Source organism: Plectropomus leopardus, chromosome 7 (assembly GCF_026936395.1).
Source record: "Plectropomus leopardus strain MGB_pleo_1.0 chromosome 7, ASM2693639v1, whole genome shotgun sequence".
NCBI lineage: Eukaryota > Metazoa > Chordata > Actinopteri > Perciformes > Serranidae > Plectropomus > Plectropomus leopardus.
The window spans coordinates 27,555,123-27,569,365 of NC_142182.1; the positions used below are offsets into that span (position 1 = coordinate 27,555,123).

The window sequence follows — 14,243 nt, forward strand, 5'->3', positions numbered from 1 at the left end:
GCTTCATGCGCCACTGAGCAGCTCACATAGGAATGAACAACAACACCCCCATGGCTGTATCCAGACTTCAATATAATATATCCATGGGGCAGAAGCATGGATCTATTATAAGAAGAAGGCAGACAGAAAGCAGGGATTAGAAGTGTGTAAAATACCCGGATCTACTGGCCCATGGAGCATGCGTAGTAAAGATTATCGGCAGCCGAAGAGCCGAAGGCGGTCGAGTTTGCCCGAGCGGCTAACTTCCGCCGGCGAAGCGACTGACTTCCGGATTAGCGTCTCGCTAGCTTGATTGGCAGTCTGAAATAATTAACCTTGGCTCTTTTAGTCATTCCAAATGTTATGGAACCGGATGGTTTACATCTAGACACGGAGGACGTTTCGCGGGGGGGTTTGACGCTCAAAAAAATGATTTACTGATTTACAGAGGTATCTTTTCTGATGTGAGTCTTTCTGGTATCACGTGACCGACTAGAAAAGTGTAATTCCACTTTCGGCCACTATGTAAATTTTGCGTAAACGCATGGCGCACTTCCTAGGGGCCTGGTACTGCTGGCTGCTTCAGAATGACTTCCTTAACCAGTGCAAGATGGCAGCGCCTGTCACAGGCATACAGGAAGTTGCTGCCCATATCCCAGATATTTTAGCCTCGCTTAAGCACAGTGGAGGTAAGTGGGAGCGCGCTGTCTATCTTTATACACAGTCTATGCTGCAGACAAATGGTGCACCTTTGCATACTCTGCTGCCCTGCTGTGCACTGCAAAGTTGCTTAGCATTTGACTGAATTAATCAGCTCTCTCTATTTCACCCATTTTTGCCAAATCAAACTGCGTCAAATGAATTTAACAGAAACTAACAAAAAAAGAATATTTTTCCAGTCCGAAAAAGAAGAGCACTGTAAACATTTTCACTTGGCAACAGGCGTGGTTGCAATCAATACGAGTATACTTTGAATTTATCAACGGCTTTCTCATCTCAGGCCACAAGGGGGCTTCATTGTCCCTCTTTCTCCGCCCCTGCCTCACTCCCCGGCAGGTCTCCCCTCCTGCACTCCCCGTCAGCGGCCGCAGCTCTCATTCACGCTGCTGTAGGAGCGTGTGTTGAGCTGGTGAGGCGGCGGCAGCTCGCTTTGTGCATCCTCTGTTACCCACCTGTGCCGCGGACGCTGCTGATGGAGCAGAAATTGCATTACATGGAATAATTTCTACACTGTTACATCTTTCTTTTCTTCTATCCGGATTTGCTTCTTGCATCATCGGGCATCTAAAGTTGTGATGATGCCTCCGCTCAGCATTTGGGATTGGTAATAGCCTCCTGCGCGAGGGTGATACATCATTCGCGTGTGATTGAACAATACTGTCTTTCGGAAGTGGACAAAACATGGACTAATTTCTTTTTTATACATTCACCATGGGATTATTACAGCTATTTCTGATTCTCGGCGTATTTTGCGCCTCCTCAGGTAGGACATGGGGCTGTCACTGATTAACCATCCATTGCAACATGTAGCCCATAACATAATTAAATGATGTGTTGTTTGGATAATTTGCCACCTAGGCTTCTCAGACATAATCAGACCTACTTGATCTAGCAGCTTGTGCACAGCACAGTAACCTCCCATCTCTTTCCCTGACATTAGCAGGGGATTTTTTATTTTAGCATCATGTCCTTGCCTTCTATTAACAATGACAATCTTGTGTTTTGTGTTTTGTAAATTAGTTGTAGGCTTTGGGGTTGACCCTGCCCTGCGCATCAACGTGTTTGATGAACTAACGCTTGGAGAAGGCTTTGATGGAGTTACTCAGGTCCAGGGCTTCCACAGCGAGTCTAGAGCTTTCCACTTCCAAGGTACAGTAACACACACACCTTGTGTTTATGTTCATAGGTGGATAAAATGTGTCCAGATAAGGGGATGTGAAGCAATGCAGCTGTCACAAGCACTGCTTTTCTTTTAATATTTTGTTCAAAAAACTTGTTTGACTGACACCGTGCAGCCCATTAGACCACAGATCAGCCCTCCACTGAGATGCCTGATGTAAAAATGTCAGATCATCTGATAATGCTATAGCCCTCATGCTTTTATTTGATTCTTGCTGTCCATAAGAGACTTACGGCAGTAGCATGGATTTTCTTCTTCAGTGGGACTTAGTTTGGGGGCCCTCAGACTGCCACCTGCCTGAACAAAAGGCAGTGTTATATCTCCGTGAAAAAGTGCGGGTGAGCAGGCCGAGTAGAGAGGGGGAGAGGTGGGTGAATCACGCAAAGAATCATAGGCAGATTTAGCATAATCTGATTAGGCAGGGACAAATACCCTGCGTTCACAGAGATGCATGATGCGAGTGAATGGGCCCCTCGCTAGAATTCAGCCACATGGGTGATCTTCTGGAGTGTTAAAGAGGCCCTGAACACTTACACTCTGTCACCAAAATATGAATGGGGAGAAGGGTGAGTCAGATGTCCGCGTTGTCAGTTGTGAGGTGGTGTGTAGGCTAAATATGTTATCTATGGCATTTAGGAAATGGCACTGTGCAGAAAGGAGTTGTCAAAGCTGCGGCCGTGCTTGACTTTTCTATGCACTGTTTTTGCCAGTGTTACATCTCTGTCACTTGACGTCAGACTCTCATTATATTCCAAATGAGACTGTTAACAGTCCCCATCACAGGGATGGAGATGTCTATCAGCCAAAAGGAGCGACAGAGGAAATTGCTTTTGGCTCCCTGGATCAGTGGTAAAACCAAAGACGTGGCAACATTCACAAGGAGGATCTCTCAACATGGATCACAAAAGTGACAATGTTGTTGTGGGACAGAGAAACACCACAATCATTTGTCGACATTTTTTCTACCCTCCCTCCTCCTTCCTGATATCTTCTAATCTCCCCGCACAGCCGCTGAGACAGCAGCACTTCTGCATGGAGCAGCAACTCCAGCATCTCTGTGAAGGCAGGCCATTTGATGTCCTCTGTGTAGACAACACTCAGAAGTGCGCTACCCAGGCAGGTAGCAGGAGGGAGGGGAGGGAGACTACAAGGAAGAGTTGGAGAATGAGAGAAACAAAGGCAGTTATAGGAAAAGCTCCCACAGTTTTTTGTCACGAAATGGAAAAAAAAAACCCACAACTGGCACCTCTCCGTCATTATCTTATTTCTCTGCATTACCATTGCTAAGTACATTCAGCAACCCGGCGCAGAGAAGGTGCCGTGTTATTTATGGCAGAGCTCGCCTCCATCCTTCATTTGGGATGTCTGTGTTAAGTCAATGATGTTGGGTGAGGGGTAGGCGTACCAGTAAAGCAGATCCGGGCCCCCGCTTGTTTGTGATCAGAAATAGACAGGGAGAGGCACATACTGTAGAGGTGCAGAAAAGAGTGAGGGCGATATATAGAAAGAGAATGAAAGAAGAGAAGAGAAACGCAGAGCAGAGCTGTCTGCCAGCTGTTTGATCGACTGTGCTGATTCCACATGTATGGATGCTCAGCTGGCTGGGACCAGCCGACAGGCCCACGGTGACATTCCGACGCTCATTAGATAGCAGGCGGAACACATCCATGGCTGTCCCCTCCACTGCCTGCCCGCCTGCCCGAAGGAAAGGCTGTTATCTGTAGGTGCTGGGTGGAGGCAGGAGGAGGGGTAGCTGCTGCTGAGAGCTGAAAGAGAAGAAGCAGGGGGAGTATAGAAATGTGCATGTGTGTGGATAAGCAATCTTTGTATCTATGTCTGCCACAGTATGTATTTGTGTATCTGAGAAAGAGGAGAGCAGTGAGCAGTGGGGGGACTGCTGTTTAGCGCCCCCCTGCTGATGCTTTTGAAGGTAGCTGTCAGTGCTACATTGCATGGCATTAGGAGAGGTGGACCTCGGGGACGGGCATAATGGAGAGGGAGAAATATCCCTGGGCTACAATCCTTTTATGTACTGATGCCAGGTGATGCTCAGCCACGCCAGAAAATCATCACATCATTAGCAACCACCCCCCCACAGTTTTTAATATCCAGGTATCTATCTGTTTCTGTATAAACAAGCACAGGGGCCACACCCAGAAGCACTCCCTTCCCCCAACACACCACCACTCTCCCCTCTCTGGCTACTATGGACCGAACTCATTCCAAGTGCAAACAGCACAATTGCTAGCAGCATCCTTTCAGCTGCAGAGCAAACCTCCCCTGTAATTGTATCTCTCTGTTCGTGTGTGAGCCCTGTCAGAAGCATGTTCCCCGCTCTGACTGTTTGAACACTGCCAGTGAGGTGTCTCTGTGTATGTTGTGGTGATTATGTCCCCGGCTGCAGCGACACTGAAGTGTAACGGGATGGAAGAGACTCATTTATAATACAGCAACACTGTGAGTGAGGAGGAGGGAGGAAGACAGAGGGGACTGTGTGTGAATGCGAGTTTGTTATCCTGCATTAATGTGTGTGTAACAGATTGCACAGGGAAGACAATCATGTGTTGCCACTGTAGGGGCTACACTCGCCAGCTGCTAATAACTATATGAGACACTGGGGTGTTGATAGAAGGATGTAAAGCAGTGGGTGGGAGGGCAGCTTAGTCCTGCCGATTTAAGTGACTATATCAGAAAGCAGATTCTGTACTCTGCTGAGTTGTATTGAGCAGGTTCAGAGGGAACTGTTTTCTAGCTAACTCAACACTAAAAGGAAGGACAAGAAAGCTAAATTAGCATTTACCTACAAGAGTCAATAAGGTAATTAACACTGACAAAAGCTGTTAGTGTAAAATTCACGCTAAACTTCTAGCTGTCTTTATGCTGTGAGGTGCCTTGGATGAGAGCCACTGCTACCAAATGGCAGTGCACCTATGGGTCCCATGCATGTTAATTTTGTGCCATTGCAGTTTCTGCTGCACTGTGCTCCTTTAAATACACTGCAAAAAGTCCTGGATAGAAAGAAGCAAAACATGATGTGGTGAAATGTGCTAGTATTGTGCAAATAAAGACACATACACAGTGAATCAAAAAGATAAAGATAGTGCAACAATCTAGGCCTTAAAACTACTATATTAAAAGACTTAAGGGATTTGGGTGACTTGGCTTGACTTGGGTGAGAAAAAAGGGGTCAAAATCATAGCAGCGAAAACAGCCAATTTGTTACAAAGGGCAGTGGTGTAATGTAGCAAAGTATTGATACTTTATCACAGTACTTTTGGGTTTATCTGTACTTGTCTTTTATGCATCTGTCAATTTTTACTTCTGCTCCACTACATTTCTTTAATAATGCGTATACTTTACTTCACTACATTTCTCCTAAGCATTGTAGTTACTTGCTACAAAATAATGAAGGAAGGGAAGAGGAGGACGGATGGACTAATGAAGGAATGAGAGGAAAGGGAAAAGTGGATTTTATTCTTTAAATCTTTGAAGTTGTAAAAAATGGCTTCATTTACACAGTTTAAAGTGGTTAGGCCTGCACTTTTCCAGGCACATAAAACAGCTAGAGCTTGCTTTCTTTGCTCGCAAGACATTCCTGCATATGCCATAGACCAGCGTGGCACATACGAGTACTTTGCAAAACATCACGACTGCACTTCTTATTAAAATTGTAATAAAACAAAAATTGAATCAACAAATCAGTGGAGGATGAGATTCAAAATAGGTAGTACAAATTATTTCAGGATTGTTTCAGGATTTTTTAAATTTAAAAAAAAAATACATGAAATAGTTCAAGTTTTCCAAAACATTCTATTAATTCCAAACCATTGCCTGGCTGGGAAAACTTTCTTGTTGGAAATAAAAAAAAATACTCTTGAAATTCAAGTTTATCTAAAACAATACTGACATATGTACACCAAGGGGTTGTTGGTTGCTGTCACTGTTCCTCATCTCCATACTGGCTGCAACAAGATTTCTTAGTTTTCAGTGTAATAGATGGGAACATCGAAATCCACAGTCCCTGCTCTATGTAAGAATACATTCCAAAGTTTAGCTGAAGATAATATGAGGCGTCTGCAGTCTGCCCCACACAAATCAGTTTTTTCCTCCAAACTTACAGACTTTTTAGTATAAAATTCCTTCTATGTGCCTCCACAGACAGTGTCTCCTAGCTGAGCTGCAGCAGAGGGATAGTAATACAAAGTGAGAATTTGTGACTAAAAAGACTTTTGAAAATACCCAACAGATTTGTGTAACTCAGACTGCAGTAGCTTTGCATTAGTTTAAGCTGAACTTGGGGGAATGTGGATTTTGTCCCCCTTCTCTTACATTAGAACCTACTGTCATTGTTTTTTGGGTAGTATGAATAGAAGAAATATTTACAGAGGCAAATTTCTGTTTTAATGTACTTACAGGCATGTCAGTGCTGTATTAGAATAGACTTGGAAAAACGTGGCCGTGAATAAGAGGATCTAATGGATGCAGAGACACTTTGTTTCAGAATTTACAAGAATCACAATTGGATTTTTCTTAGCAACACAAGCCCCTTTTACACTGGACAAAAAAACCCAAAACACACCACACACGGACACCCTTATCTGAGCCCCTTTGCTGGGGCAATGCAATGACGTGCCGCTACAAAATAGCATCCCTCCCCATCTAAGCAGAGTTCGAACATCATTCAAAATTAGCCACCACCGAGTTTTAAGGAGAGACTGAGTAAGTTATAAATAAGAAGTAACCACAATTACATTTTCACCAGCCTCCATGCTGCTTTCTGTTGTTTATTAACCTTTTTCCTGGCCTGTCCAACACTTGGCCTGTCCAAGGGGTTTAAGTTGACGTACCAAAAAACCCAAAACAGAAACAAAACAAACAGAAAGGCACACTCGTCTACTGAAGAGGCTCTAGTCTACTGTCAATGGGAAAGCCGTTTAATGTTTTATCCTGGATTTGAAAGCCCACATAAGGGTAACAGTGTAGCTCAAGCCAATCGCCAGGATAAGAGCTGGCATTGTACGTTCTGCAGACCACTAATATGTAACTTTTGTATGTTGTTATGTAGAGAGTATGTTAAAATTGCAAATTTTCTTTACATTTCAACAATGTTGGGGTAATGTTTAGACACAAAAACACTTGGTTATAGTTAGGAAAAGCCTAAAGGAAAGGCTTAAAATACCAGGCTCTGTTGTTTGTTGTTCTGGGAACAGTTATCTGCTGTTTGGCAAACGTCCCCTCTTTCTGCTCATGAGAAACTCAGTTCATATACATGTATCAGAACTACATCACTTTAGCAACGATTATGATATGCAGGAAATGCAGAAATGTATATTGCTAATATTTTTTTCTGGCAATCTGCCTTATACTGTCACCAATTTTGAGACAATTCTTGCTGATTTGTCTTGGGAACATGTTGAAATTATTGTACAGCGTGGCAGATCTTTTCAGTTGTTTAAGGAGAATAAGACTTTTTGGACTCAATGCAAGAGTGTGACTGTAAGTGTTTCTGAGTGATGGATCTTTAAGAGCCACCACAGTTTTATCTTGTTTAAAATAAGCCATGTGACATTTACCTGAATTAGGTGTGATAGCTTTGCTTAGTCCACACAAGGTAATCCGGTCCACATGGATTTTTAATCGAAGTAAAAGATTTTCCCACCTTCTCCGATATATGCTACAATTTTTGCAGTGTACTCTGTTGCTCTGCCCAAAAAGTAACCCAACCTTTCCAAACTGTTGACTGACATTATCCTCAACTCCCTGTGGTCAAAGTCTGCTTTGCTTGCTGCTTTCTGAGGCGAGCCTGATCCCATGCTCCTCCACACAGGAGCACCAGTGACCATGGAGGGAGAGAGATTTCTATCCCCCCCAGGGCAGTTATACAGTTGGGTGGCTGGAAGGCTGTCATTAGCTCTGTGTATGTGTGAATGTCAGACAGGCGGTCACTGGGGAGGTGATCTGAGAATTGGGGAGAAATTGCTGGCCAAAGCAGTCCTGGAGGTGCCCTTGGCTCAGTTTAGTATTTGTTCCAGGAGAGTGGAGACACAGTGGGGGGAGACGGTCCGCCGAATGCAGATTGACTGAGTGCGGTGGAATATTCAGGAGCTCTTAAGAACCAGCTTTTGGGTGTGTGTGTGTGTGTGTTTGCGCGTGGGCATCAATCTTTGCATTAGCCCATGTATCTTTGTGGCAGTCTCTTTCTTTGTATTGACTCAGTGTTGGGAGCTGAAGGCTAGCCAAAATGTCTAGTGTCTGTGTGTCCTTGTTGCCGTCTCCACCTGTTTGTGTGTGTGCATGTGTTTTCACGCGTGTGTTGACAGTAATGAAAGGTTTGGAGTTTGCTGCCGGTGGAGAGTTTATCATTACTCTAATCCCTCTGGAGAGATATTCTCTTGCCTAACCCTCCCACACATATCCTTCTCTGTGCTCAGGCCGGCAGATGAAATGTGTTGTTTGAAATATGCTCTGTCATTTTTTTCCAAATAGAAAACATTACGCAATAAGAAAATAGTACACTTTTACTTGGTTTACCCTAGCATTGTGTTCCTTCCCCTGCTGATCGGATCACTGTGTTTGTTCAGGCCCCTCTCGGCTCTGTGTGTTTAGTACATCTCGTGGCTCGCTCACTCTTATCTGGTCGTGAGATGGCTTATTTGCAAAATGTTGTTGAAGAGTTGCAGAGACGGAGGAGGTGTTATTTTGTTCTGGCAATCCACTAGAGACCGAAGAATGAAAGTCCTCATTATTCACATACAAATGTGTCTATGATCTTCTTATCTAATATCCGTAATGCTGTTTTTAGTCACAGTTTCCTCTGGGAAATAATTAGATTAGAAGCCAAACATGTATTGAACATAGAAATATACTCCAGCCTGTCCTTCACAGTTCTTTTTGCTAGGGGAGAAAAAAAGAGAAACTCTACCTCTTTCCAGTACAAAAACTTTCTGTAAATACAGGTGAAAGTCAAATCAGTGTGTGAGAAAGGGATTGTTGCAAAGCTGGGTGTATCTGGACTCTCAAGCTGTGCTGCAGGGCACCTGTTCTAAATGCCGAATGTGTGAGCAAGTGATTGGTGCAGCGCTGCCAATATACTTTGTAAGAATGCAGTGATGGGAGTGCGAGGGGATTACAGCTGTGTGGGTACCAGGGGTCAAACAAAATAAGACCACATTAGACAGTTTAAGATTAGAAATGAAGCCGAGGGATGGAAATCATGACCTGAGTGTAGCCATTAAAGCACAACGTACCCAAGAGATAAGATTAGGCCGTAGCCGAAAGCTACGCTTCCTAGGGATGCTACTGAGCCTGAGGCTTTTGGAGATCTCCAGTCAGCTGATAAAACTCTGGATGTCTCAAAAACAGTTTTCTCACAATCAGCTGATCCTCATAGCCTGTAAACAACTAGGATGGATGACAAGAGCTGTGTTATTGTGCTGGAAAATGTGCTGATTGGAATTTTATGTGCTGGATCATCATTTTCAAGCTATTTTGTGTCAGTATCTCACATCAGAGTGGTAGTTAGGAGCAGGTGGCTGCCCCATCCAGGCGCCTGCCAATAGATAATCGACCAAAGGCCCCCACAGCAGGGCCACATTGATTTGGCAGAAGGGAAAGCTGGCCCTCTCATCACAGCACAAACTGCTCTTTCATGTATGTTTTTAGGAATGCCGGGATGTTACCGCTATAGATGTTTAAATCTTCGTTTGAGCGCCTGTCAAGAGTGTTGGAATCGACGTTGCTTTTCGCACAAGCGGCTCAACAAAGACTAATCTCATCACCCCATAGAAATGAGGAGATGTCTTCACCTTCCAATTCCCCAAAGCCCCATTTGGAGCAACCCCATTCCCCTCTAAGTATAAAGCCTGGTGATGAGAGTCATCCACTCATAGATCAAAGGCTCATGGCCGCCAAGATGGGGAGCAGCCCAGTGGTAGAGGTTGGTGGGTCCTCACCATCCCCCCCTGCCTCATCAAGCTCCTCTCAGTATGGACCCCGCCCTGACACCTGCTCCCACTGCGCTCATTTCGTTCATGATTGAGATGTCAGTGTACTCTCTGTTTAACACATGGCATGGCAAAAGACTGACCAGTGCATGTTGCTCTAGAAATCGTAATTCCTGTTTGGCTTGAGCTCATTTCTGCTTCAAAAGTGGAAAATGACAAAGGCCCTGATCAGACAGAGTGTGTTATGCAGGTTGCAAAACGTGAGGCGCACTGCACTGCCTTTTTTTTGATGAAGTCTGCCTGGATCAGACAGAGCACTTTTTGCAGCTTGCTGTGTTTATTTTTTTTTTATATCTTACTATGCAACCACAGAATCACCTGTCCTCATGTCCAAAGCTTAACCGCTGTTTGGCTGTGAAGTAAACCCACAGATAAAATCTGTTTTTAAAAGGGACAGGAGGAGGGCACTGGCTCTGGTTGTGACTGAGGGTTAGAGGCTGTTCCCAAATAATACATTGGTCATGATCTGTGTTTATCTGTGTTGGTGTGTGAGACCCACAGATGGAGGAGAAATCACAGAGTACCACCAGCTGGTCCAGGAGCTTCCCCTGGATGATGGTCAGTTCAAGGCAATCTCCTGCCAATCCTTAGGCCAATTTATGGATTGAAACAAGTAGTTGACTCAAAATATGTCTTGCAACTTGCTAGGAGGACATTAAAATCGACCGAATATTGGCTTTACACAAACCATGCTGCTTAATGTCATCACCACCACAGGCCTGCCTCTCAATTCATCTGATTGGACAGTGGGAAAAAATGGCAACGATGTCTGGTGCTTTTTTGCTCTGAGTTGATTTTTTTTTTAAATTCAAGGTGTTTAATGTGCCCCTGCAAAGACGCGAGGCACATAGAGCAGAAAGACACGAGGCACTCAGCAGCGTAAAAGCAATGAGCACAACATGTTACTCTTATTGAAAACTATGATAAAAAGCCACCCAAAGCTGCTAAAACATGCTGTTAGATCAGAGCTTAACTACACGGAGCATTTTACCAAAGAAAAAAGACAAAAAGTCAAATAAAAGGCACTCAATTACAGTTTTAATTACTATTCAGTAATTTGGATCCAAACACCCACCAACAGTAATTTCTGAGATTATTGTCAGCAGTGGTCATTTGGATTTGGTTATTAAGTGGGATCCGTTGATGGCAGCAGATTATTGCTAGGCAGAACTCCTGTCGCAGTCATTGGACCATCTGTCCAACCTCAGCCAATGACACTGGAATGATACTCCACTGGCAATGCAAAATGCATGAAACTGTGCCCCGTGCATCTCCTCTGGTGAGCGTCACATCTAGTGAGTATTTTTGTTTTGAGAGAAATGACTCAGAATATGTTTTCCATCCGGAAAAGACGACCGCTTGCACGGTAAGTCCACGGCGAAAGTAAGAAAACATGCTCCTCTTTTCAACATGCCGTCATCGTATGCAATATAAGCAATGAGCACACAGTGAGCGCCAGTTGTCGTCAAAAAATTTTGCTGTTTCACATTGAATTGTGTTAATTGGTTACTCCCACCAGCTGGAAGTAATGTTAATACACTGAGGAAAAGCCGCCACGCTAGCTTCCTGGAGTGCCTAAGTGTGCCAGGGCATCTTGCATGCATCCCGTAGCTGGAAGTGAACTCTTTGATGTGATTGCTTCTGAGAAACGACATCATTTATTGATGCTTCCATTAAAGTAGCATAGACGTCTGTGTGGAGTTAGAGAGGAGGAAGGGGGCACGTTGGTGCAAACAGGAGCTTACGAGCTAACTACACAGAAAATGCCCGCCCATCCACACCGGTACCATTAGCCTTTCACTTCCACTCCCCCAGATCCTTAGCTCCATATCTCTAGTCCAACACCAAACCAAGGCGAAAGTGTTTTATCCACTGATCCAATGTTTGGGATACACATGTTTGGTGCAGTATTGTGTAGCATTAAGTTGTTCTTTAATGATTTTAGCAAGTGGATGACTTCAAGTCTTGTTTGAGTTGAATGACCTGGCCTGATCTTGAAACCACTTAAGCTTTAAAGTGGCTCACTAGTCTCCTAATGCCTTAATCTGACAAACATCTTCATCATTATTTTAAAAAGTCTTGAGGTTACATCAAGTGTTTATCGAAACAGGTTTGATATCAAAATGTTGAACCAACTTGAACCAACTCATTTTAATAGCTTTACTGCACAAGCGTTTTGTTCGCAGCTTTTTAAAGTTTTGGGTTCATACTGGTATTTTGGGTTTCAACAGAACATGTTTACATGCTTTGGTGTTAAAAAAACTTTTATTTTAATCATACATCATGTTTTTTTCATTTATAAATGAAAATTCATTAAGACTTTATGTGAATACATCAAATATTTACAGCCTATGGCCTGTAGCATCCCAACTGAATGGTTTCTCGTCTTGTACAGCAGACTTTCCTGTTTTATAACTTATATCCCTTAAAAGATTCACTTCACGACAACATATTTTTCCATATTTCATACACTTCATTATATACCACAAAATATTTTAACATCACTGAGTTAAATACTACAAGTTGCTATTGTCTCATCTGTGTTTTCATTCCAAAACTCAATGGGTTAAAGAAAGACAGAGCAGTGTTTTTCAGTTGATTGAGAACAGGAAATTTTAGGTTGAGAAATGTCTGGATTTTGTCTGTAAATGTGTGTAAAATAGGGCACCTTCATTCACTGCAATGCGCATAATGTGACAATTCACATCGTCCTGTCCCCAGTGTATTCAGCAAATGTCTTTGTAAGATTAATAAAGCATACCTATGAAGGGCACATTGTTAGGTCTAGTTTTTATTGTTATAATGTTAAATGTTTTGAACCCCAAATTGCTCCAGATGGTCAGGGCAGCAGCACCTTGCATGGTAGCTGGCTGCCGGTCGGCGTGTCAGTGTCTGTGTATGAATGGGTGAATGAGAGGCAAATTGTAAAGCGCTTCTGGATAAAAGCCCTATATAAATGCAGCCATTTACCAGTTATCCATTTACATAATATGTGATATTTTCTGTCTTCATTGTAGGGTCGGCCAGGGAAGTGATGGCTCCTGTTGAAGTCTCAGAGCAAATGGTCCAGAAGCTGAGAGGCAAGAATGAATTTACTGTGCTGGCGACCCTCAAACAGGATCACCTCAACTCTGGGGTCATCCTCTCTATTCATCACTCTGAGCACAGGTAAAATGGGTTTGCATTTCACATTATAATCTGATTAAGATATGTTCTGTAATACACAGAAAACATCTTTTAATGCTAATCCTAAATTATTCTTACCTACATTACTCTTGAATGTATATTTAACATAGGATGCACATATTATACATATTTCTTATTCTCTCTCTCTCTCTCTCTCACACACACACACACGTATATAATATAAATACCTATTATTTTACAAATATTTTTTCTACTTTTACATAATTTAAATACTTAGCATATTATACATACAGTATTTTATATTTTTAAATATTTTACATACAAGTGTTAAACATTGTAGCATAATGCACATATTTTTGCATACTTCTTATTTTCAATCTTCTCATTTCTACTGATAATTCTCTATTCTATACGTACGAGCGACTGTAGTGTATCACAGTGTCCACCTGGGATCAAGTATTTCAGACTTTCTAATTTCTTGTTCAAGACAAATAAGTGGAAACATGGAGGCCTACCTTGTGAAGGTATTTTGGGATACATGTTAGCAGTGCGAAACAGAGCCAGAGGCAGAAATGTCACATGTATTATGGTTAAGCTATTTGTAAAGCCCCACTGACAAACCGTAATTAAAGTTGTTTTCTAAATTTAGTACCACCCTCTGTTTTGTCTTATCAGCAGTCTGTAATATGTTGATTGAAACCTGAATATTTGTATTTGATGAGCATTTAGATGTTTTACACGCCAGTCAAGTAAACAAAGCAAATCACCCTGTATGCCAACGCATTATTCACAGTCCATCAACGATCCAAACATTGAGTCTGTAATCGTGGATCGAAAACTGATGAGAGACTATCTGCAGTTAGCATGCTAATGTTTCCCATTAGTTTGTGGTAGCTGAGCCGTTGGATGATCAGAACGGCAATCTGAATCCACATAATGCGTTGATTGAACAGTTTGTACATTAAAGTCAGTCCTGAGAAGAGCGCTTGCAGGGATGTTAATGACTTTCCCCGCTGCTGATTAGCTTTCCCAGCCATTCATATGCAACAAAGCAGCACTGCATTATTTCATTTGGAAACATGGAAAGCACTAATTCAGAGTCAGAAGTGTTAGCCAGTGCATTTATGGAGCTGGGCTGAATGTGCATGCTTGGCTAGGGGAGAGTAAATCTATTAGATTTGGTTTGCAGATAAATCAATTCCATTGCCAATCTT

At 42.8% G+C, this 14,243-nt stretch overlaps 1 protein-coding gene across 2 annotated transcripts in view; it reads left to right on the forward strand.

Moving 5' to 3' along the window:
• The first annotated feature begins 508 nt into the window (after window positions 1-508).
• Window positions 509-14,243, forward strand: part of nell2a (neural EGFL like 2a) — a 106,527-nt gene continuing 92,792 nt past the window's right edge. The window contains exons 1-3 of one of the 2 annotated variants that reach the window (XM_088080355.1): window positions 509-668; window positions 1,720-1,848; window positions 12,900-13,050. In XM_088080355.1, coding sequence (XP_087936481.1) covers window positions 524-668; window positions 1,720-1,848; window positions 12,900-13,050 — 425 coding nt within the window. In that variant the 5' untranslated portion in view covers window positions 509-523. Of the gene's footprint in view, window positions 669-893; window positions 1,463-1,719; window positions 1,849-12,899; window positions 13,051-14,243 lie in introns of those variants that run through there. The other variant, XM_042496264.2, reaches the window with a different exon arrangement.